The following is a 26792-nucleotide window of genomic DNA, read 5'->3' as shown; positions in this document are numbered from 1 at the left end:
GCATTGTACGTCAACTATACTCAAAAAATTTTTTTTAAATAGAACCTAAGAGAAATTAAATAAAAGATGTCTTTAAGGTCACACAGCTTGTCAGAGACCAGAATTTAAACCATCACTTGATGATTCTGATTAAAAAAAACAAATTTAGTTTCACAAATAGGATTCAAGATCCAGCAATCTTCACAAATGTTATGGTGGGGAAGCTTTTGCAAGCAATACTTACCAGTGACTGTGCTTTCCTTAGTTTAGATCTATCCTGCAATTTATTTTTCTTATCATGTGACTGTCGGCTGAAATCTGGGTTCATTTCATGTCTTTTCCTCCTTCTGTAAATTAGAAATCATTGGAAAATTACAAACAATCATTTTAAATTTGCATGGCTATTTGTCTGTTTGATTTTGTTGTTCCTATGATTTAAATGATTGTTTTCACTCAAGTGGAAATGGGCCAAATGTAGATCATAAGAGAACTGGTTGAATAAACTCTGATGCATCCACATAATGGAGTACCATGAGCTATAAAAAGTAAGGCAGGGTAATTCTACATACAACTGTGGAGTGATCACCAGGATATATTGTTACATGAAAAAAGAAAGGTGGGGGTGCCTGGGTGGATCAGTTGGTTAAGCTTCTGACTTAGGTCAGGTCATGATCTTGCAGTTCATGGGTTTGAGCCCTATGTCAGGCTCTGTGCTGACAGCTCAGAGCCTGGAGTCTGCTTTGGATTCTGTGTGTGTCTCTCTCTGCCCCTCCCCTGCTCACACTCTATCTCTCTCTCTCTCAAAAATAAATAAACATTAAAAATTGTTAAAAAAAAAAAAAAGAAAGAAAGGTGAATAAAGTGATATGTTTATTTCAAAAATGCCTGTGTGTATTTGCTTAAATTTTTTTAAATGGAAGGACGACACCATAACATCTTGAAAAATGGTTACCTATAAGTAGGATCCCTATGTGATCCAATCAAGAACAAAGAACAGTATGGAGGGGTAGGAACAGAAGCTAGACTTCTCCAAATATACTTTGTTTTATATATTTGACTTTGGAACCATCTCAATTTTTCTCAAAATTATAAAATAAAACAAAGGAAGAAAATCCCTAAAATCTAAGAACAAATAAAAGAAACAACCTTGTCTATGGAGTTAGTGGCATTATTACACATGGAGGAATTAGTTAGTTCATGGGACTTTAACACAGTAATTTGTCCGCATATTCTTTGTAGTATTCTACTAAGAACTAAGGACAAAAATACAGGCAAAGAAATCTTAAACTGTTTTTTAGTAATCCTATTGTTTGTATTAATATTAGTATTGGTTTTCTAAAACTATCATACATATTAGGATAAAGTAGGGATCAGCAAACTGCAGCCCAGAGGTGAACTCTGGCCCAATGCCTATTTTTGTAAATAAAGTTATATGGGGACATAGTCATGCTTATATTTTTTTGCATCTCGTCTTTGACTGTTTTCAGACTACAATGGCAAAGTCGAACAGTTGTGACAGAGATATATCCTGTAAAGCGTTTATTCTCTGGCACTTTCCAAAAAAGTCTGCCTGAAGTAATGGATCTAAGCAATGATCCTCAATAGCCACTAACATCACAAAAAAAGGACAACCGGAGATTTGCACCTCATGATGGAAGTACATGATCCTATCTCCTCAAGCCTCTAGCTCTGACCACCAGTATGGCCAAGTACAGGAGACAGAGGGACATGCCAAGCTGCACGTTGGGAGTACAATCAGCAAAATCAGAATGTGAGAAGCTCTACAGAATAAATAGCCTGATTTCTATAACAAACAAATTGCAAGGGGAGAAAAAAAGGACAGAGGATAAGCCTATAGATCCAAAAAAAGAAAAAAGAAAAAAAAAGATTTAAGTGACACATGGACTAAATACAACATGCAAACCTTATATGGAAGCTGATTAAACAAACCAACTGTTTAAAAATACCTTTTATCAGACAAAGATACCTCAAAACTGGTTTGATATTTGATTTATTACGAAATCATCCATGGATTTAGATGTGATATGAAATATCACAATTTCAATATATATTGAAATATATATGAATGAAATAATACAACCTTTAGATTTGTCTTCAAAGTAACCTGGGGAAAGGGAACAAGGGGTGAGGGATAAATGAAACCAGATTGGTCATGAGTTCAAAACTGTTAATGCTAGCTGATGGTTACAAGTGGTTGTATTTTGATATTTGAATATCCAGTATAAAAATTTTTATTTAAAAAGTCCAGCTTTGCTCAAATATTTCTTGTTGCTTAGTTTTCAAAAATGTCCCCCAACTTTTAATTAAGAACTTTTGAATATAAAGAACATTTGAAAGAATAGCACACTGATTACCCATATACTCTCCAACTAGATTCAACAATTACTAACATTGTGATATTTTTGCTTTATCCCTCTCTATATATAGATACATATATATAGATACACACATCACGTATATATGTATGTGTGTATATATATGTACGTATGCATTTTTCCCATACTGTAAGAAAATAAATTACAGACACTTCACCCCTAAATACTTCAATACTCATCTCCTCAGAGAGTATTTGCCTACCTAACCACATTAGTGTCATCATACTTTGGAAAATGAATGGTAATTCTTTAATATCATTTAATATTCAATTCATATTCAAATTTCTGCAATTGTTCCAAGAATGTCTTCTATAACCTTTTTTTTTTTTTTTAATGTTTATTTATTTTTGAGAGAGAGAGACACGGAGTGAGCAGGGGAGGGGGAGAGAGAGGGAGACCCAGAATCTGAAGCAGGTTCCAGGCTCTGAGCTGTCAGCACAGAGCCTGATGCGGGCTTGAACTCACAAACTGTGAGATCATGACCTGAAGTCGGATGCTTAACCGACTGAGCCACCCAGGCACCCCAGTCTTTTTTTTTTTTTTTTTTTTAAATCAGAATCCTATATAGATTCAAACTGCATTTGGTTGTTATGTTTCTTATGTCTAGAACATTTTTCCCACTTCTTTTTTTCCTCATGGCACTGACTTTTTGAAGAGTCCAAGCATCGTGTCTGTCTTGGTGAATGTAGCACATGCACTTAAAAAAGGGTGTTCGTGGAATTGTCTATTTATCTCTTTAGATCCATCAATTTTTCTCTTAAGTACTTTGAGCCTTGTAATTAAGTAGATATGCATTTGTAACAGTTATATCTTCCTCTTTAGTTAACCCCTGTATCATTATGAAATGTCCCTCTTTATCTTTGGTAATACTCTTTGTCCTGATGGCTCTTTTATTTGATATTAGTGGTCATCCTAGCCTTCTTATGCTTACTCTTTGCATGGTACATCTCTTTCCATCACTTCACTTTTAAACCTATCTGTGTCTTTGTATTTAAGGTGTGTCTCTTGGAAAAAGTATATGGTCAGTTCTTGCCTTTTTACCCATTCTATAATCTCTGTCTTTTAATTGGGTGTTCAGTGCATTAACACTTAATGTGATTATTGCCTTTCATAAATGGTATCTGAGTTTCACAGAAAACTCAGGACATTATCAGTTTATCTCATGTTAATGTACCATTCATATGCCTGGGTATCTAAGTTTGTCTCTCTCCTATTTACCACCATAGTCCAGTATAAGGGCCACACACAAACTCTTAAATACTATCTTCAGGAATACATTGATCAATACATAGTCAATACATTCGCAATGATTCAAAATTCAAGAGTTCAAAAGGATGTACAGTGAAATTTTTCCATCTATTCTTGTCTCCAACTTACAGTTCTCCTTGAAGGCAAACAGTATAGTATCAGTTTCTTGTGTATATTCCAAAGATACTTTATGTATAGATATTTTATGGATATGTGTGTATATATAGATATATATATATATATATATATATATATTCTTTCTCCTCCACCCCCTTTTTTTTTTTTTTTTTTTTTTTTTTCCGAGAGAGAGAATCCCATGAGGGGCAGAGGAAGAGGGAGAGACAGAGAGAGAAGCAGGGCTCAAGCTCACCTGATGTGGGACTGAAACTCATGAACTGTGAGATCATGACCTGAGCCAAAGTCAGAGGCTTAACAAATGAGCCACCCCAGGCACCCTCCCACCCATTTTAATATAAATGGTAGTATTTCTTTTAAACTCTGCTTTTTTTTTTTTTAAGTTTTATTTATTTACTTTTGAGTGAGAAAGAGAGCACATGCAAGAGGGGCAGAGAGAGAGAGGGAGACAGAGAATCCCAAGCAGGCTCCATACTGTCAGCGCAGCAAACCCATGAACACTGTGAGACCATGACCTGAGCTGAAACCAAGAGTTGGACGCTTAACCACCTGAGCCACCCAGGTGCCCCCAAAATTTGTTTTATTTTATTTTTTTGAGGGAGAGAGTGTGCGTGCATGCAAGGGGGGGGGGGGGGGGTGGGAGAGGGAGGGAGACAACCTCAAGCAGGCTCCATGCCCAGTGTGGAGCCCAAAATGGGACTCAGTCTTGATCTCGCCACCATGAGATCATGACCTGAGCTGAAATTTTGAGTTGGATGCTCAACCAACTGAGCCACTCCTAAAACTCTGTTTTGTACCTTGATTTTTTTTTTTCACCCAGTACTTTCTAAGTTATTAGCAACTCAATTAGATTTTTTTCTGATGCAACTAAAATTTAAAGTTTATGAACAGAAAGGCTACACTTCTTGCAAAATCAGTTAATGAGTATTGCAAAGCTAGTCAGTGATGATATAAAAATGAGTAAGGCACATGGTCTGCACCCTCAAAGAGCTTGATTCTTGCTTAATTTGGGATACCACTCTCATCTCACCTCCAAAGGGACTCGAGTAGTCCTGAAAATACAAAATACACAAGTAATCTGAATGTCCCCAACTCAGCAGACTTTGTGGGATTACCCTTTCTTTTACTATAGCCACATAATATAATTTGAGTAAACCATCCTACAAAATAAGTGCTTACTTACTACGTGTTAGGCGCTTTCGTAGGCATGTTGCATATATGAGGATTACCTCACAGGGATCCTATGAGCTAGGTATTACTATTATTGCCAGTTTACAGGTGTGGAAACTAAGGCACAGAGAAGTTACAGAACTCCCCAGGATCACAAAGCTAGAAATGTGGGAGTCTGGATTTGAACCCAAGCAGTATGGCTCCAGAGCCTGTACGCTTTCACTATCTTATGCTGCCTTGATGTTAATCTGTTTAAATATATTCTGAAAACATAGCAGACATATTAAAACATTACAAAACATTTCAAAATTTATTTCCTTTATTTCTTATTTATCCTGTAAACATGTATGTATGTGTATATTAACAAACAGATACATGTGTATATACAGACACAGATGTACATTTTCTTACTTTCTCTTCTTTCTGTACTATGGGTGGCATACTACAGATACTCTCTTGAAATGTGCCTCTCTCCCTTAACATACCTTCTTACTGCCAATCAGTTCAGAGAGCTCTTCCTCATTTTCATATGTGCCTAGTACTCCATTGTGTGAATGGACCATACCCAGTTTATTCAACAGACATTCTCCATGTATGAAAATTTAAGTTATTCCCAATACTTTAAAATAGGAAACACCCCTGCAATAAATATCCTTATACAGATATACTTCTCATATTTTCTTTTTTTAAAGTTTATTTATTTTCAGAGACAAGAGAGAAAGTGTGAGCAGGGGAGAGGCAGAGAGAGAAAGGGAGAGAGAGAATCCCAAGGAGGCTCCACACTGCAGAGCCCGATACAGGGCTCAAACTCACTAACCATGAGATCACGACCTGAGCCAAAATCAAGAGTCAGACACTTAACTGACTGAACCACCCAGGTGCCCCTACTTTTCTTATTTTCAAGGTTGATTCCTAGAAGTGGGATTTTGGGGTCAAAATGTAAAGACATATGTATTTTTGCTGGGTAATTGCCAAATATCCCTCTATAAGGTTTGTGCCAATTTATATTCCTACTAGCAATGTATGAGGTGCCTGTTTGCCCATAGCCTCACCAACAGAATGTATTGTCAACCTTTAAACTGTTTGCCAATCAGATAGTTGAAAATGGTAAAATAATTAGGTTTGTTAGTGGGAATGGGGTGGAAAAGATGACAGGATGGGAGAGGAATGGAAGAGATGGGGGTGTGGCACTTCTCTGAGTATACCTTTTGTGCACTTTCCGTATACATTTTAAAAAGAGTTTTTATTTATTTATTGGGGGGGGGGAGAAGGCAGAGAGGGAGAGAGAGAGAGAGAGAGAGAGAGAGAGAGAGAATGAATCCCAAGCAGGCTCCACACTGTCAGCACAGAGCCCGATTTAGGGTTTGATCTCACTAACTCTGGGATCATGACCTGAACCGAAATTAAGAGCCAGAGGCTTAACCTACTGAGCCACCCAGGCGCCCACTTCTTGTTTGCTTTTATGTAGTTTGAACTTTAGAACTATGTAACAAACCACAGTGAAGGGAGATATTTAAAAAAAGAACCCACATAACTTTTGAACACAGTGTTATGAATATATGCCCTCAGACTAAAGTCAAAAAGAACCATAAACAGGGTTGCCTGGCTCAGTTGGTTAAGCGTCCAACTTCAGCTCAGGTCATGATCTCATGGTTTGTGGGTTTGAGTCCCATGTTGGGCTCTGTGCTGACAGGTTGGAGCCTAGAGCCTAGGGCCTGCCTTGGATTCTGTGTCTCCTTTTCTCTCTGCCCTTCCCTCGCTTGCACTCTCTCTTGCTCAAAAATAAACATTAAAAAAAAAAAGAACCATAAGCAAATACTGTCTAGTTAGCAGATTTGTTTTTTTTTTTTTAAATTTTTTTTTTTTAACGTTTATTTATTTTTGAGACAGAGAGAGACAGAGCATGAACGGGGGAGGGTCACAGAGAGAGGGAGACACAGAATCTGAAACAGGCTCCAGGCTCTGAGCTGTCGGCACAGAGCCCGACGCGGGGCTCGAATTCACGGACCGCGAGATCGTGACCTGAGCTGAAGTCGGACGCTTAACCGACCAAGCCACCCAAGCGCCCCAGCAGATTTGTTTTAATAATGAAATAGGTTAGCAATTTTAAAATTACTTTCAGTATTTGTAAGTAAATACATACTGTTCATGTATATGTGTGTGTGTATAGTATGCAATTTTTATATAAATTATATATATAGTATATAATCAAAATTATATATGTACATATATAACTTGCATAAATAAATATGAGAGCCTGGTTTCTCACTGTCAGAGAAGGGAGGTGTAAATATGGAAAAGGAAAAGACCAGAATGAATTCTATGGTGCTAGACTGAAACCTGAAGTATTAAAATATCAAAAGAAGGGGCGCCTGGGTGGTTCAGTCGGTTAAGTGTCCAGCTTTGGCTCAGGTCATGATCTCATGGTTCGTGAGTTTGAGCCCCATGTTGGGCTCTGTGCTGACAGCTCGGAGCCTGAAGCCTGCTTCAAATTCCGTGTCTTCCAATCTCTCTGTCCTTCCTCTGCTTATGCTCTGTGTCTCTCTCTCTTTCAAAAATAAATAAACATTAAAAAAATATATATCAAAAGAAGCTGTAATGTGAAATTATAAGAGCTACAAAATGCAAACAAAACCTAATGAACAAGGCAAATTTACCAATAATGGTTTACTTCTCAATTACTTTTTGCTTCTATTCATTGAAGAGCATTTTTTTTCACAGTAAATTCTATTTTCATCTTTTCCTATACTGAAGTGCCAGCAAATTGTGTCTAATGGCAAATAAGTAGAAAAGAGCACGGAGCTTCTCACCCTTGCCAGATTTGCACAATGGGATCACAGTTGTCCAGGTAATTGAAGCGAATGATATCAGTTGGATGTTTGTCAGAGGATCGCCAGGGTGGGAGTTCTTTCTCCCCGTGAGTCTTCTTTCTCAAAGAGGAAGAGGACCGGAAAGCGGATGTTGGAAACTGCTTTTCCTCTGGAGAACTGCTTGTAACTGGCTGAATGTCAGCAACCGCAAACCTGTCTTTTGGAGGTGTCTAGAAGAAGAAAATTATTTCTGTTCTTAAAACATCATAATAATTACAACGAAAAACAAAACACCACCATCACCACCATCATCATCGCCCCAACTGCAATGATAATGGTGACAATAATTATAGCAGCCACCAATCCAGGAGTACTTGTATGTGTCAGGTACTTTCTCAGGAAGTTTTCATGCATTATTTTATTTAACCTTCATATTAATTCTAAAAGGTAATAGTTACTACTCTCATTTACAGAAGCGGAAACTGAAGATAGGATAAACCAATGAGCTTGCCCACTATTACATAAGTAGTAAGACAGAGGGTCAGAATTTTTTTTCTTTAATGTTTATTCATTTTTGAGAGAGAGAGAGAGAGAGAGAGAGAAAGAGCAAGCAGGGGAAGGAGAGATCAGAGGGAGAGGGGGATAGAGGGTCAAAAGCGGACTCTATGCTGATGGCAGAGAGCCCTATGCGAGGCCCAAACTTATGAACTGTGAGATCGTGACTTGAACTGAAGTCAGATGCGTAATGGACTGAGCCACCCAGGGACCCCAAAGGGTCAGAATTTGAATCTAGGACTGTCGTGCTTTCAAGTCCTCGCTCTAAACCTCTCTATCCTGTACTGCGACCTCTTCTACCACATCATTGTATAATTTTTCCACAATTGCAGTTAACTTATTCCTAAAAATGTACACATTCCAAAAAAGGTACTCCAGGCTTAATTATCTATAACACACAGGGACAACTTCGAGTTATATGGGGGGTAAACTATAGATTTTATCGGTTTTCAAAACCTTAACTGCTCCCAAAGAATAGTTTTGCTTTAATTTCCCAAATTGAAAGTCTATTTTTGTGTGTGAAATTCATAAGGTTTTTTATGTGGTTGTAACCTAAGGGAAGTGGTAATGGTATGTTGAGAAGCCATTAAAGGCTTAATTTTTGTTTTTTAAGAGATTAGGGAAGCTTTGCGTGGTAAATTGGTTTGCTTGAATTGTTGGTGAAAATTAATAAATTCCCCAATCTCTTCAAGCAGAATCAGTTAGTTTCTTATCCTTGTGTTAACTGTTCATTGTATACATTTCTATTACAGAATAGCATGTATTACTCCGTGTTGTAATTATGTATTTGTTTATGTCCTAGGCCACTAGACTAGGCTCCTTGAAAGCAGGGTTAGGACCCTTATACTCAGCACCCAGCATATAACAGTACTTAATAAATATTTACTAATTTAATGAATGATTGTTAAGAAGACCTTTCATATTTATATAATTGATAGCTCATTATTGGTTTAGTATTCAATATTTTCTTCAGGTCTCATTTAGAATGGTCATTCATTTCATTTCTCTGAGCTTATATCAAACAGAATCTGTCTGTTTTTGCTGAAGAAGACCTTATTTAATACTACTGGGAATAAATAATACACAACAATAAACAATTTCAGGCAGAAAAAACTCATGTGTGTTAGTAATTTTATACAAACATTATTCATTCTGAAAAGTAACAAAATGTTTGACACTTTAACAAAACAGAATAGAAACTGTGATACTTCTCTGTATTAAGTAAACAAAATGTTGTTCACCTAAAGCCTTTTTGAGAATTTTTAAAATCATGAGTGGATATTGAACTTCTGTTAAATGCTTTTGTTGCATAAACTGAAATGATCATACATCTTTTTTCTTTTATTCCGTGAATTACATTGGTTAATTTTTTAATATTATGCCAACCTTACTCTCCATGGATACATCCCACTTGGTCATCATGTATTATTCTTTCTTTATAAATAACTTGATTTAATTTGCTAATATTTTAAAAGGATTTTTATGTTTGTTTTCCTGAGGGACATTAGTCTGGGGTTTTGTTTTGTTTTCTTATAAAGGTTCTATCTGGTTTTGGTATAAAGGTAATGAGTTGGGAAGTGTTCCTGTCTTCCATTTTATAAAAGGATTTATGTAGAATTAATATTTGGGTGGCTCAGTTGGCTGAGCGTCCAACTTTTTTTTTTTTTTTTAAAGATCTAATTTTTTTGTTGTTGTTTATTTTTTAGAGAGAGAGAGGCAGAGTGCAAGCAGGGGAGGAGTAGATAGATGGAGACACAGAATCAGAAGCAGGCTCCAGGCTCCAAGCTGTCAGCACAGAGCCTGACACAGGGCTCAAACCCCTGGACTGTGAGATCATGACCTGAGCTGAAGTTGGAGGCTCAACCGACTGAGCCACCCAGCCGCCCCTGAGCATCCAACTCTTAAAAATGTTTTTTTAATGTTTGTATTTATTTTTGAGACAGAGAGAGACAGAGCATGAGCAGGGGAGGGGGAGAGAGAGAGAGAGAGAGAGAGAGAGAGAGAGAGAGAGAGAGACACAGAATCCGAAGCAGGTTCCAGGCTCTGAGCTGTCAGCACAGAGCCCGACACAGCTCAAACCCACAAACTGCGAGATCATGACCTGAGCCAAAGTCGGCTGCTCAACCAACTGAGCCACCTAGGTGCCCCAAGTGTCTGACTCTTGATTTAAGTTCAGGTCATGATCCCAGGGTCATGGGATCAAGCCCCGCATCAGGCTCTATGCTGAGTGTGGAGCCTGCTTGAGATTCTCTCTCTATCCCTCTGCCCCTCCCCTCCACTTGCTCATGCTCTCTCTCTCAAATTAAAAAAAAAAAAAAAAAGAATTAGTATTCCTTCCTTAAATCTGTGATAGAATTCACCAATGAAGCTATCTGGGTCTAGAGTTTTATGGAAAATTATGAATTCAATTTCATAAATGATAAACATTTATTCATGTTTTCTATTTCCTATTGAGACTTTTTGTAATTTGTATTTTCAAGAATTGTATTTCATCTAAGTGGTCAAATTTAGTGATGTGAACTAATTCATAGTATTCTCTCATTATTCTTCTCATGTTTACAGGATCTGTACTGATGCCCCCTCTTTCATTTCTGTTACGAGTAATGAATGTTTTCTCTCTTTTTTTCCTTGATCAGCCTAGCTAGAAACTTATGAAATTTATTTATGTTTTCAAAGAAGCAGCTTTGGTTTTACTGATTTTTCTCTATTGTTTACTCTGATTTCATTGATATTAGCTCTTTATTATTTCTTCCTTCTATCTACTTTGGGTTCAGCTTACTCTTCCTTTTCTAGATTGAGTCTTTTTGAAATTATATTGTGTGGGGTGGATAACAGAGCCTTGCAGATAGTTACAAAGATCATTCTAGTCCAGTCTTCATGTTAAGCTTGAGGAAACTAATATTAACCACAACCATTTGCTCATAAAATGCTTTCAAAAGCTCTGCTGAAGCACATGCCAGGTACAAGGTACTGGGGGTTGGGGGGGAGGTGGAAGGGGGAGGTGCTTGAGTGAAGGTAAACTCCAGTGGCTGCCTACATTCACCATCACTGAAGTAACCTCACAGGAAACTACACAAATTACTCAAGTATGTATGGTGCTGACAGTTGACTTTTTAACCTTAGTCACATGACTTTATTAACCTTAATCACATGACTCTTCAGTGTTTCTGACTTAGGTCTATTTCTTTTTTTTTTTTTTAATTTTTTTTTTTAATGTCTTTATTTATTTTTGAGACCTTGAGAGACAGAGCATGAGCAGGGGAGGGGAAGAGAGAGAGGGAGGCACAGAATCTGAAGCAGGCTCCAGGCTCTGAGCTGTCAGCACAGAGCCTGACGCGGGGCTCGAACTCACAGACTGTGAGATCAAGACCTGAGCTGAAGTCGAACACTCAACTGACTGAGCCACCCAGGTGCCCCAAGGTCTATTTCTTTAATCATTAAGTTTATTAGTAGATTTTATTAACCTTTGTTGTTCTGATTTAGGTCTATTTATCAAGCAGAAAAATTAAAGTTTAATATAACAAAGTGTTTGCTAAAGAAATATAATACTAAGCAAAGAGGTGGCAATTTTCTCGCATCAGAACTATTCATTATTTTTAAATACAGTTATACATATTTTATAGAAAAGAATTATTGCTAAAGACAAAGCTGTAAAGTCAGTTTTATAAGTAATACTCAAAACCTCTTTTCCTCTACAAACTGGTTAATCACTTTTCTCTTCTCTGCCCCAGAACTGCCCAAGCTTCAGCTATTGAATGACATTCCCTGCCCCCAACTGAAAATGAGAGTCAAGAAAAGCCTTATCAGATCTGAAAAGAAGTCACAGTCATGGTAATTTTGAAAATAACTTCTTCCATCACTGCAACTTAAACTTTTCTTTTTTAAAAGAAATCCTCGGGGCGCCTGGGTGGCTCAGTCGGTTAAGCGTCAGACTTCGGCTCAGGTCAGGATCTCGCGGTATGTGAGTTTGAGCCCCGCATCGGGCTCTGTGCTGACTGGTCAGAGCCTGGAGCCTGTTTCAGATTCTGTGTCTCCCTCTCTCTCTGACCCTCCCCCGTTCATGCTCTGTCTCTCTCTGTCTCAAAAATAAATAAATGTTAAAAAAAAAAAAAAAAATTAAAAAAAAAAAAAAAAAGAAATCCTCATGGAGCACACCCATTACTGAAATCTGAAAGACTAGTTTTATCGTTGCAATTGTAACAATATTAATTATGCATAGTTTATTACTATATTAAATGTAGATGGATTCTACTTTAAAACAATAAAACTAAACCTAAATGAACAAGTTAGGAGCTGACTATTCATCTTTCAAAAGGATTCTTCAATTTTAAAAGGATTCACTGCAATTTTTTCACAGGATATGATACCCCTGTGGTTTTAAAAATCATTTAAAAAATTTAATTTACACATAATTTTCAGGAACTTATCTATTGTACAAAACGATGTACAACTCTGCATGTGTATAGATCACACCATAAAGAAAAGGCTCATAAAATTTTCCCATGAGTTATCTAATTAACTGTGACTATAAGAATGAACATAAACATTGGTTATAATGCAGACAAAACAACTAGAAAAATTATTCCTGCATTATTTACTTTTTATGATCATATGTAAATGCTTTACATTGCTTAGTTTCTAGATTAAAAAGAACTTTAGTATACTCATTACTCATTTCCATAATTACAGATTTATTGGAAAAATTTTCTTTGTAAATGATACACAAATAAACTTTAGCTCACCTGATAGAATCAGAAAATTTGAATTAATAAAGTAAAATTTGATGACCCTTTGATAGCAAATACTGCACATTCTCCACAGAGTCTCAGTGTCAGAATTGCTTGGTGTGTGAGTCAGAGACACAGAAATCCAGGAATCTGAACAGAATGAGGAGTTCCGCAGTCCTAGCCTCCTGGGTGGAACTGTGGTTTTGGGAGTGTCCCATGAGGACTCTCAACTAGCATGGATGTCTTGAACAAGGCTATCAAGTTCTCAGAAAAGGAAAATTTTGACCTAATAGTGTACTTCCTTTCAACCAAGTCCCCTCCCCAACTTCAAGTTTGATCATTTAGTCTTAGTTCGGGAATTCCCTTTTTTTTTTAAGTTTTAATTTATTAAAAAAAGTTTTTTTAATGTTTATTTATTTTTGAAAGAGAGAGAGAAAGAGTGAGTGAGAACAGGGGAGGGTGGACTCAGAATTCGAAGCAGGCTCCAGGCTCTGAGCTGTCAGCACAGCGCCAGACTGTGCTCAAACTCACGGACCATGAGATCATGACCTGAGCCGAAGTCGGGCGCTCAACCGACTGAGCCACCCAGGTGCCCCTAAGTTTTAATTTAAATTCCACTTAGTTAACATACAGTGTAATATTCATTTCAGGTGTACAATATAGTGATTCAACACTTACATACAACACCAGGTGCTCATTACAAGTGCCCTCCTTAATCCTCATCACCTGTTTAACCCATTCCCCGCCCCCTCCCCATCCATCTCCCCTCTGGTATTCCTAAATAGCTGATATTTGTATATTTGTTGCTTTTCGTCCCAAATGTACCTTAGGCTTGGTAACATGAAGTTCTTTTACCATTTGAATGTAGTGCTTCTTCCATATACCCTGCTCAAAGGGAGTTGGAGAGAAATTGATGTACCAGTTAAATCGTAAACATTTGAGCATCCAGAGCTGATCCAGCTCAGTTAAGTTCTTCCAGTGCCAGCTCACCTGAAAAAAAGTAATTGGAAAGAAAAAAAAAAAACTTAACTCAGTTTACATGCCCATTTTTTCTAGGTCTTGAGCTGTCACCCTGGACCTGAGATAACTCTATTGTTCTTTTCCTCCAAATCACAACTTAAATAATTATCTACCTGAAATGCTCTCTACCTAGGCAGGAGGATTTTCTGTAAATGTTAAATCACACTTAGATTCAGAGTCAACTAATATTTATTAAGTACCTATTAACCATCCCCACAGCAACCTAAGGAGGTAGGTGTTATTACTACTCTCATGTTGCAAACAAGGCAACCGTGGCTCAAATAGACTTTGGAACTTCCTAGAAGTTCATATGAAAGTTATAGGAGGGTTATAGAAACTCAGGTCTGCATATTATTTACTCATTTTTGGTATGCTTCCATTTTCCCCCCGTTCTTATGATTTAACTAAATAGAAATTTTATAAACAGAACGCAATTACTGATATCTTATGGTGTGCCCGTTGTAGCCTTTAAGATTCCATAGAGCATACACTGTTTATTCTCTACATTCCATTCCCATGGCATTCTGGTCATTCTCACACATCCAGCAAATGTTGGAAATGACCCTACTATGGTGCAGCAGTATTTATAGTAACTTACTTCAGATTTTGAACAAGTCTTGCTGAAAGCTAGTTCATATATAAAGTTCAGCCCAGGGGTTCTGTGTCGTGTTGTAAGAGTCGCAAAGACAACATCTAACCTTCAAACCTAAATTTCAATCTTGGGAAATTAGTCGCTTTTTCAAGATTAAGTCATTAATAATTTTTGAGCATACACACAAAGGCAGAACACTATAATATTCATCCATCCATTTATCTAGCCCTCTCTTCCTCCTTCCATCTACCAAATACTGAGTTCCATTATGTTTAGCATTGTTTTCTGGGCTGAAGAGGAGACAAACAGGAGAGGGGAGGGCACAATTACAAGAAATAACAGGTTCAGGAGCTGGAAGAATGAAAAAGGGTAGAGAATCTGACAGAGCCCTGCAGGCAGGAACAGAAATCACATCTACTTTGTTCAATGCAGAAATGAAACAACAGCAACCTTAATCCCCATATGGTTCATTAACTCAGAATTCAGTGGAGAGGTGGGGTTTCGGAGGGATGGGATGAGGAGAAAAATATCTCAATTCTCACTCTTTCTCTTATTTTCCTTACATCTTGTTTTGACCTGGGTATTAAGTTTTTCCCTCCCTCCCCCACTCCCCGGGGGTAGATAAGGTTTTTGTATGTTTTGTTTTTGCTCTTTGGTGTTTTTTTTTTTGCTTGTTTTTAAGGTAGACAGGAATGAGGCAAATTGAAGAGTAGGTAGGAGGGTAGGAGCTTTCGAAATTATCAGACCCTTCCTGCCTCCATCTTTTTAAACAACTCAAAGCTCATTTTACTGCAATGACATTGTTTAAATCTAGCTGAAGAACAACTGCCTGTGTTTTCTTCACAGTCAGTACTGGGAAAAAAACATAATGCCAGGATCTTGTAAGATTGACATATGGTACACATATATGATAGGATTAGTGATTTCAAATAACATTTCCCTCAAATGGAAACAGTCTCAGTGTGCAAAATTTGAAAAATTCCAAGAAGTTTAAAGAAAAATAATACCCGGGGCACCTAGGTGGCTCAGTCAGTTAAGTGTCTCGATTTTGGCTCAGGTGGTGATCCCATGTGAGATTGAGTCCTAAGAAAGAGACTGCGCTGACATCCTGAAGCCTGCTTGGGATTCTCTCTCTGTCCTTCCCCCTGTGTGCTGGCTCTCTCTCTCTCTCTCAAAAAAAATAAATAAATAAAATATATAAAATAAAATAAAATAAAATAATCATTTAAAAAGAAAAACAATACCCATAACCCCAAAATCAGAGATTACCTTTATTAACAACCTGACAGAGTTCTTTTCTTTTTTTCTAGGCATTGTGAAACAAAATTGGGAAACTCTATATACACAATTTTAAATTGTGTTTCTTCATTTTACATATTATAAGCATCTTTGTGTTTTGAAAACATGTTTTCTAATGTCCCCACAGTAATTCATCATATAGCTATATGATACTCTTTTTTTTTTAATTTATTTATTTATTTTGAGGGGGGTGGGGATAGAGAGAGACTCCCAAGAAAGCCTGTTAGTGGAGAGCCCAATGAGGGGCTCAAACTCATGAGACATCATGACCTGAGCCAAAATCAAGAGTCGGAGGCTTAAGTGACTGAGCCACTCAGGTGCCCCTAAATTGTGTATTTTCTTTAAAAGCTTCTGGTATTATAGAATACTCACAAAGCCCTCCTTCCTTATGTTTTCTTTGAGTATTTTATGATTTCCTTTGATTTCATACCAATCTTTTATCCTACTAGAATACTTTTTTCAGATAGCTGCCCAATTGTCCTAACACCATTTATTAATTCATCTTTCTTACTGCATCCATCTTCTTAACTTTAAAAACTAAAGTTAACATGTTACACATATGTGACTGCATGGTGACTAGTAACTTCTAGTGTTACAAACCTCTATGGAAACACTTAATAAAATGGCTACTAGTTTATCTCATAAGTGACTGAAGTATACTTTAATACATGGTGGATTTACTTATAAAAAAACAGAAGCCCCTTTTCCAAGGCCGCTGGAAGCATGTCTACTCACTCTGAACTCTTACTCTCATAGTCTTTGGCACATATCTCATTAGCACCTTATTTTGAGCTCTTCTGTTTATGAATGGGCTGTACCATACAATTTAGAATTTTATCCTAGTTGTATGCTATGCACTGTAAGACTATCCTGCTGATGAACCATTTCATATATGTGTATCTGTCTCCCCAACCAGCAGATACTATTCTGCGGATACTAATGATGTCTTACATTATTTTTATCTACTTTTGAGCACTAAATACAGAGTTAGGTACAAAGAAGATAGGGATTAATTCAAACTATATAGACTAAACATATTGACCATCTCATCTTATTTCTTGGTTTTGTGCATGTGTTTTTTTTCCTTCTCATTTTAGAGTTTTCTAGGCTATAACTATAAAATGTTGGACACTAATTCTTTGCCTTTACCTGTGCACAACGACAAAGGCTTCGGGGGTCCAGGAAAGAAAAGATGTATAAAGATAACACCCTTGGAAGCTTGGTAGTAAAATCCAGAGCTTCTGCTGGAATTTTTTCCTGAAGCTTTCGACAGCAGAACTTTTGCTGTGCCAGGGAGCAACGTTCTAACAGGCCTGTCAAGATTCTTCTCCGTTGAGAGTCTGTCCATTTGTCAAACTGGAAAAAAGAAAGAAAAAACCCTCCAGGTTCAGCCTGATACCAGAGATTCATTAGAGGAAGAGAGAAGAATGGCAGAGAAAGTAAGTTTCATATTTTATTACTAATGAATAGCATGTACTTCTTCCCCTAATTAGTAAATTGATGTTTTGCCACTTACCTGTCTTCCTCACATTTATACATGCAAGCGTGTACAAGACCTGAGTGCATACACAGAAGTGCACTCGACCTCAGAACTTGCCGTTATATAAGATCAGTAAGTTGGGAGCTGGCCATATTTGTAAACTGAGAAAATATATACTTAAAGATACAATTTCAAGAGAAGGCACCTGGGCAGCCCCTTTCCCACCAGAGTTTCTATATTAGCTCATTAGTGCCAAACTCCAGGATCAGAAACAAAGCTTTGCACTCACAATTGGAGATAAGGTAAAATATGCAAATATCCCTGAGAAGGGGAGTATATTGGGTTAAAGCCCCAGTAATGTGTAAATGATTGATTGGAGAGAAAATGTCAATAAGAGGACCTGGAAAAAAGACTGCCAGAGACAGGAAGTAGATGCCAGAGTAATCTGGAGGCATGCCAAACAAAAGCTTTGATTACTTCATAATTTTCCCCAGAGATAACCCTTAATCAGTTCCAAGATCAATGACTGATGAAAGGTAAGAATTTGAGGGCTGGCCAAAACCCAGAGAAAGGCTCTTATGGGAACATCTACCAATTGAATGAGTCAGTTTACCAGAGTCTAAATCTGTCTTTTTTTTCCTTAGCCCATTAGAGAAGAGAAATAGGAAAGTTTGGGGCTACCTGTATTCTGTATACTATTGCATATCATGTATAGGTATTTATTACAGTCATCATAAAGTAATGAGAATTTTATAAGGAACTTTAGTTGTAATCATAAAATACACTACCTAAAAAGGCATATAAAGCATGACAAATCAACTTCATTATAGTCATATGTATTTATATTTAATTGGCAAGAATACTTCTTTTTTTAAAGTTAAAAAATGTTTATTTATTTTGAGAGAGAGAATGCAAGCAGGTGAAGGGCAGAGAAAGAGGGAGAGAGAGAATCCCAAGCAGACTCCACACCAACAGCACAAAGCCCGATGTGGGGCTTGATCCCATGAACCATGCAATCACAACCTGGACTGAAATCAAGAGTTGAAAGCTTACCCAACTGAGCCACCCAGGCACCCTGGCAAGAATACTTCTTAATCAAAAACTATTCACTATTATAGATCTATTTAATGACCCAGGAATCTCAGTTTGCAGACTATAATTCAAGGACAGGAGGGTGAATGTAATAAGCAAGATAGAGTCACTCCTGTCAAACAGTGACATAAGCAGCGAAGGGTGTTGCAGCTAAGACCAGATTTCACCCAAACCGGCACAGACTGGAAGTGCTAAGAACTGATAAGAACCTGGAAGAACCAAGAGCTGATAATCACTAAAACCAGAAGAGGCCTGCAAAGGCCCAAGACTGATTAAACTTTCAAAAAAAAAGTTTTTTTAATGTTTATTTATTTTTGAGAGATATGCAAAGCACAAGGAGGGCAGGGGCAGAGACAGAGGGAGACACAGAATCTGAAGCAGCTGAGCTGTCAGCACAGAGCCTGACACGGGGCTCAAACTCACAAACTGTGAGATCATGACCTGAGCTGAAGTCGCACATTTAACCAACTGAGCCACCCACGCGCCCCAATTAAACTCCTTTCAAAAGGGGGGATTTCTACGGCAAACTGTCAGACTCTCCAAACCCTAACCCTTCAACTTCTGATCATATTTGAAAGGCAAATGCTGCCAAAGGCCCCTACTGATTGATCTTGAACATAACAGAGATGCCCACTTTTTGAACATAATAAGCAGTGTGAGCTGAGAGATGACCTAGACCGGACCGCGGCCTCACCCTAACTGTGCACTTAGGGACTGACTGACTTCACATTTGGTTCATTAATTTCTTGCCCCCTGTTGTATCTTCTTTGTTGGGTGACTTTGTATTATGCTTTGTTTTGTGTGACGTGTATGAAGCCAAGTTAAATGGGTAGTGAATTGTCATTGAGTTTGGAATCCTGACATTGTCAAGACACAACTCCTGTAGAGGCCTTTATGGTGTGCTCATGGCAGGGAAGAAAAAGCCCAAAACCTCAACTTACAAATAAATGAATAAAAATCTATTCGTGTGTGAGTGTTCCCTGATTTCTCCTATCCCTATTTCTGCACAATCCATATTTCCAACTCTCACAATACAGGACTTCTTTCCTTTTGGCATGGATTATTACAATGAAGAGAGAGAAGCCAGACCAGAATGACTGGGGCCAGGGGAAGGACCATGCCTGAGAAACTGCATTGATCTATAAAATAAAGAACCAAAGGGGAAGTGTGAGGAGAAAGAAAAGCAGTAAGGTTTTGGCTTGTTGGGGTTTTGGGGGTTCAGACAGTCATTCATTGCCTTAGATAGCAATTAGAGAACGAGAGAGCTGAGGAATGAAGGAAGGTGTTAACTAGAAAAACCACAGTACCAAAATGGAGTCACCTATGTTAAGGGCCCCACTTCAGCAAACCAAGATTTAATACCTAACCTAATTGCATATCATAAATTCCCCAGGAATATAACTTTAACCAGTCAACATGGAATTTCCCGGTTAGTACTAGGCAATTTACTGATGGATCCCTTCCATTCCACTTAGGAAGAAAACCTTGCCTAAAACAATGCATTCTTTGCTAGTAATTTTGTTTTTAGGCTCCCTCTCTACCTTTAAAAACCTTTCCTTTTCTACAGCTTGATGGAGCTCCTATTTGCTAGATAGGATGCTGCCTGATTCACAAATTGTTCAATAAAGCCAATTTGAACTTTTAAATTGTTAACTTTTAATACTCGGCTGAATTTCTGTTGTTTAACAAAAGGAGACCTGAGAAGTACTGCTATGAGTTTTAAACTGGTTCTGCTGTGATTTTCCTTTGAGACACAAAGTGAAAATTGGAATTCATTTTTAAAATGACTTATAGGCAGTGCTCTGTGGTTCTGTAGAAACTGAGCCACATGGGGACCCAGGATGATTATGGTTACAAAAAAATTTTTCATGAGATATTATTATCACTGCACAAAATCAGAAATAATCAAAAATGCCTAATAGAGGATGGCATTACAGATTGATGATGGGTTTGGTAATGAGACTATTGGAAGTCTTACTTCCAGTATTCTATTATTTCCAATACTCTTTGGAAATAAATCACTAAATTCCAGCTCCACCACTAACAACCTCTCAATTTCCTCATTTATACATTAGGAATAATTATATCTAAATGGTAGGGTTGTTGTGAGGATTAAATAATCTATGTATAAAATTCTTAATAGGATTTATGACTCATTATACATGGCAGCTTATTATAAAATATCAAAGTGATGTTAAAAATAATGAGTATGTGGGTTAAATCAGTGTAAAAAGAATATATATGCAAACAATTAAATTAAAAAGCATAAAATTATGTCTGTGCATTGGCAAGGATGGGAATTACATTTAGAATGACGGAGGTTAGCTCATCTACTTTCATTGCTGCCCACAAAAAGAGAATGAGCTCAGCTTGAATAACAGTGATTTAAAATGAATGTAAAAGAACACTAGGATTATAAAGTGCTGAAGAAATCTATAAAAGAAAACATTAAAACATTTTCCTCTAGAGATTAAAAAGATAATTACATTGGTTTCTCATTTATTTCCCTGATTATAATGGTCAAAGGTAATTTATATCTGGCGTTGATAGGTGTTTTTTGCCTCGAGGGATTTTCCTTTCTAATTGTGTTTGTTTAGGCTAATACAAAATGAATTTGCATTCCTTGAACTCCTACCAATTGAAGGTGGGTTGATGACTCAGAAGAACGCTTCACAGTTGGGGGAAATCCCTTTGGAATTTAAAAGGTGCTAGGAATAATCCAAAAAGTAAATAATCCACGGAAGAGTTAATTGTCCAGGAATTCGATAATCTCCTGTCAAGTAAAAATACCCATAACATTGTAGCCAGGGATCCAATATGTGAAATTTGGGGAGTAGCTAGGACCATTCTCCCATCCTGTATCACACAGATGGTACCTCCCTTCACAGTTAGTTCCTTTGTTTACATTATATTACATTAAATCAATTATGTTACGTTATGTTCTATCACAATTATATTTTATAATTATTTTAATGCCTTTTTACAGGGCTTTCTGGACTTAACAGAATTGTGAAAATCCTGTGTTTGGAGTAGTTGTTCCAAGGATTCTTAATGCAGTTGCAGGACATCAGGACAGTTGCTACAGCCATCAGTTTCCACTCACCTCACACAGACTGGCAAAGAAAAGTTTACTGTGAGTGGGGGGACAAAATGAAGAAGGCTTGTTATTTTTTGCTTATTGGTTATTTGTCCCAATCTGGTTGAGTTTCTGAGTCCTGTTACCAAAAACCAACTTTCACAATTAAGGTATGGATACATTATTATTCAAGAGTTTCATGGGGTGCCTGGGTGGCTCAGTTGGTTAAGTATCCAACTCTTGATCTCAGCCTAGGTCATGATCTCACAGTTTATGAGATTAAGCCCCATGTTGGGCTCTGTGTGGACAGGGCAAAACCTGCTTGGGATTCTTTCTCTCCCTCTCTCTCTCTCTGCCTGTCCCCCACTTGTGCACCCACCCTCTCTCTCTCAAAATAAATAAATAAACTTTTAAAAAGTTTCAAACAGGTACATATACAATTAAACATGAAAATCCTCTGTAACTGCTCCTCCCCATCTAATCGCATTCCATTCCCCAGAAATAACCACCATGCAATTCCACTTTAAGTTTATTTATATTTGAGAGAGAGAGAGCGCGCACACATAAGTGAGCATAGCAGGGGAGGGGCAGAGAGAGAGAGAGAGGGAGACACAGAATCCAAAGCAGTCTCCAGGCTCTGAGCTGTCAGTGCAGAGCTGATGTGGGGCTGGAACCCATGAATCATGAGATCATGACCTCAGCTGAAATCGGACACTTAACCAACTGAGCCACCCAGGTACCCACCGCTGTGCATTTCTATGCATTTGCATACACTTATAGCTATCAATAAGGAAACACTTAAGTAAATTAGAGTATACCTATCCTGTGGGATACTGCTAAGCAGTTTAAAAAACAAACAGGGGGCACCTGGATGGCTCAGTTGGTTGAGTATCCAACTCTTGATTTTGGCTCAGTTCATGATCCTGGGATTGTGGGATCAAGCCCCTCATTGGGCTCTGTGCTGAGCATGGAATCTGCTTGAGATGGTCTCTCTCTCTCTCTCTCTCTCTCTCTCCCTCTCCCTCATCCTCTGTCCCTCTCCCCTGTTCAGTCTTTCTCTCTCAAATAATATTTTTAAAAATAATAAAATAAAATAACAAACAAGATATAGCCATAAATGACCTGATATGTAATGAACCTGGAGCATATTGTTTTCTCATTCATTCATAGTATTTTCATTTTCTCATTTATCCATTCATTATAGCTATACCATGATCTACATACTCAATTTACTACCAATATCATTTAGGTTGTTTCCAATACGAAAGAAAGAAAGAAGGAAAGAAAGAAAGAAAGAAAGACCAAAAAAAACCCAAAAACAAACAAACTGCAATATTCCAAAACATGCCTTTTCATGCCCTGTGTGAATATTTCTCTAGTACAGAAACACAGAAGTGGAATTACAGGTTCAGAGGACATTTGCCTTTAAAACTTTAATTGATCCTGTCAAATTGTCTTTTAAAAGTCTTTACCATTTTACAGTTCCTCCAATTGTGTTTAAGCATATCCTCCTACTCTCCAATAAATCCTTACTTATATCGAATATTATCTATCTCCTTAATTTTTGTCACATAGGCAAAGGGAGGGACTGGGAATCTCATTGTTTTAATTTGTATTTCTCTAATTTCAGTTTTTTGGCCATTTGTATATTTTTGTATATTTCTCATTCTTCTATTAGCTCATTATCACATAGGAATATCTGTATTTTTCTTATTGATTTGTAGAAATGCTTTACAATCCTAGATATTAATCTTTACCTATCATGCAATTTACAAAATTTTTTCTCCTGTTTCTCTTTTGAATTTCAGCTCTGATTACAGTTGTTGCCAGCAAATTAAAAGTGATGCCATCTACTTTTTTCAAATTCTTTCTAACACATTCTTTTTGTTTGTTTGTTTGTTTGTTTGTTTAGATTTTATTTTTAAGTAATCTTCACACCCAACATGGGGCTTGAATTTACAACCCTGAGATCAAGAGTCACATGCTCTACTGACTGAGCCAGCCAGGCTTCCCCCATTCCTGTTAACAATGCAGAAGCCTAGAAAAAGTTTGAGATGCTTTCTTTTCAACCAAAATAGTTCTGTTTGTTTTGGAGAGTTGTTTTTCTTGGGAGGCAATTGCCTTTTCTAACAAGGATTGAAGGGCAGAGAAGATTTAAGACATAAAGTATTAAGTAGTAGCAGGGAGCAGTAAAGTAGAAGAGGTTTGCAGTTTCTCTTAATTATTTTGTTTGTTACTATACAAAATATCAGATAAGACTATGCACTTATGTATGAACAAAAATGACATTCTATGGCCAAATATATTTTGGACTATTATTGGATAGGTTTTATATTATGTCTTACTTCACAATGACCAGATTATTTTAAATTTTTCTAATGTTTATTTATTTATTTTTGACAGGGGGCGGGGGGGGGGGAGAGAAGGAGGAAGGGAGGGAAGAGAACGCGAGAGAGAACATGCAGAAGTGGGGGAGGGGCAGAGAGAAAGGGAGACACAGAATCTGAAGCAGCCTCCAGGCTTCAAGCTGTCAGCAAAGAGCCTGATGCGTGGCTCAAATGCATGAACCATATGACCATGACTTGTGCTGGAGTTGGACGCTTAACCAACTGAGCCACCTAGGCACCCCAGTCCAGATTATTTTTAAAAATGACTTTACTTCTAATACTAGATTGCGCTTTAAAACCAATATTTGATCCCTATAATGAAAAGCCTAAGTAATGCTAAGTATTACTTAGTGTGGAATCCAACTCAGGGCTCAATCCCACAACCTTGGGATTATGACCTGAGCTGAAATCAAGAGTCAGACGCTCAACCGACTGAGCTGCCCAGGCACCCTGGCACTGCATTTCTTATGTTATCAGTCTCATGGTTTTCCTGAAACATAAACAAAAAAAATCTAAAATGGAGATAGAAAATTAATAGGGCAAATTGGAAATAATCTCCTCAAACTCAATTCATGTGGCTTTTGTGGAGGTATATAGACTACCACATGACATAGTAAATTCGGGGTATAAATTTGATGTTGGACAAAAGAGAAAAACCAGTAATTATCACTTATTCATTTAGAAAGTATTTATTAAATGTCTGGGTGTGTCAAGAAATGTACAAAGAGCAAGATACAGAACTATGCCTTCCCTATATAAACTAGTCTATTGGAGAAGAGAGATAATTAGTGATCTTTGCAAATATATTTCTATTAGCTATGGTAAAAGAAAAGAATAAACAAAATATTTTTAAAGGTTTAAAGACCTTGAATTTTATACAGGGTGATATTAAAAATACTTAACAACCAGCAATCCCACCAACCATTCAAAAGCTGGTCACACCAAATACTGGCTGAACTGGCCTTGGTTATATTAATTCAGGGATTTCCACTGGAATGATAGTGTAAAAACAGTTATTCTAAGTAAGCCTTTTTTTAAGTTGTTGGTGACAAGTATGAAGTTAGTTTTAAAATGTAAATAGGAGGGGCGCCTGGGTGGCTCAGTCGGTTGGGCGACTGGCTTCGGCTCAGGTCATGATCTCACAGTCCGTGGGTTTGAGCCCCGCATTGGGCTCTGTGCTGACAGCTTGGAGCCTGTTTCAGATTCTGTGTCTCCCTCTCTCTCTGACCCTCCCCCGTTCATGCTCTGTCTATGTCTCAAAAATAAATAAACATCAAATAAAAAAAAATTAAAAAAAAATAAAATGTTTAAAATGTAAATAGGATATGAGAAAAACTCTGCTAGGTTTAAAATTTTGGTGTTTTTAATTTCTTAATTTTTAGCATATTTATAAAATTTTATTATTTTGAATAGGTAATACATTCATATGATTAAAAATATCAAAAGGTACAAAAGGCTATTCAGCTAAAGGAGTCCCTTCCACCTTGTCCCAGACTCATCCTTCTCCCTAGGGGAAACCAATGTTGCCTCTTTTCTTGTGTATCCTTCCAGATATACTATGTATACAAGTTTTAAAGATGTACTTAGGCTAATAAATATCCTAGACAGGAGCTTGTAGACCAACACAAAAAAGAATTGGTGACCAACTAAAACAAATAAGAACATTAAGACATAGTATTTATGTTAGTCTTAGTGCAATGGACTGAATGTTTGTAGCTCTCCAAAATTCATAGGTTGAAACCTAACCTACAAGGTGATGGTACTAGGAGGTGGGGCCTATGGGAGGTGATTAGGTCATGAGGATAAAGCCTTCATGAATGAGTTAGTGTCCTTAAAAAGGAGATCCCAGAGAGTTCTCTCCCCACTCCTGCCATGTGACGCTACAGTGAAAAGAAGGCCATCTATGAATCAAAAAGTGGGATCTTCCCAGACTTGAATCTGCCCATGCCTTGATCTTGGACTTCCCAGCCTCTAGAACTATGAGAAATAAGCTTCTGCTGTTTATATGCTACCCAATCTATGTAATTTGTTATAGCAGCCCGAACTTTCCTAAGAACTTTAGGCTGTTATAGCAGGCTAAAACTTTCTATTTTCCTTAGGAAAATGAGTTTCAGTAACTCATAGGAAAGGGCATCCTGTCCAGTTACATTCCAGTCAGAGATGCTCTCTTACGGAAAAAGTGTTAGCGGTATGCTTAAAAATGGGGTATTTCAAGTATATTACATGTAACAAGAGTTAGAGAAATCTAAGGATAGTTTCTTTTTTTTTAACATTTATTTATTTTTGAGACAGAGAGAGAGAAAGCATGAACAGGGGAGGGTCAGGGAGACACAGAATCTGAAACAGGCTCCAGGCTCTGAGCTGTCAGCACAGAGCCCGATGCGGGGCTCGAACCCACGAACCGTGAGATCATGACCTGAGCCAAAGTCGGACGCTTAACCTACTAAGCCACCCAGGTGCCCCGGATAGTTTTTTTTTTAAGTAATCCTAATTTATTTTCTAAACTGAGATATAATTCACATGCCATAAAATTCGGCATTTTAAGTTTACAAGTCAGTGGCTTTTAGTGTATTCAGAAGGTTGTGTAGTCAACACTACTATCTATTTCCAGAACACTTTTTTTTTTTTTTTGAGCAGCAGGCAAAAGTTTAACAGAGTATAAGATTAGAAAAGAAGAATAGTAGAAAAGCTCTCCTTATAGAGAGGGGATATTTGAAAGTGAATGCCCCTCTTTTCTTCTTAATGTGTATTTATTAATTTTGAGAGAGAGAGAAAGAGTGAGCACATGCAGAGGAGGGGCAGAGAGAGAGGGAAAGAGAGGATCCT

At 37.5% G+C, this 26792-nt stretch overlaps 1 protein-coding gene across 1 annotated transcript in view; it reads right to left on the bottom strand.

The window, feature by feature from the left end:
* Positions 1-26792, bottom strand: part of FBXO16 (F-box protein 16) — a 54800-nt gene that overhangs the window by 12776 nt on the left and 15232 nt on the right. Inside the window, exons 4-7 of the mRNA XM_049631401.1 lie at positions 17081-17287; positions 13846-14010; positions 7739-7968; positions 224-326 (exon numbers count right to left, since the gene is read on the bottom strand). Coding sequence (XP_049487358.1) covers positions 224-326; positions 7739-7968; positions 13846-14010; positions 17081-17287 — 705 coding nt within the window. The remainder of the gene's footprint in view (positions 1-223; positions 327-7738; positions 7969-13845; positions 14011-17080; positions 17288-26792) is intronic.

This window comes from Panthera uncia, chromosome B1 (genome assembly GCF_023721935.1).
Source record: "Panthera uncia isolate 11264 chromosome B1, Puncia_PCG_1.0, whole genome shotgun sequence".
In the NCBI taxonomy this organism is placed as follows: Eukaryota; Metazoa; Chordata; class Mammalia; order Carnivora; family Felidae; genus Panthera; species Panthera uncia.
This window is presented reverse-complemented; position numbering and strand designations above follow the sequence as displayed.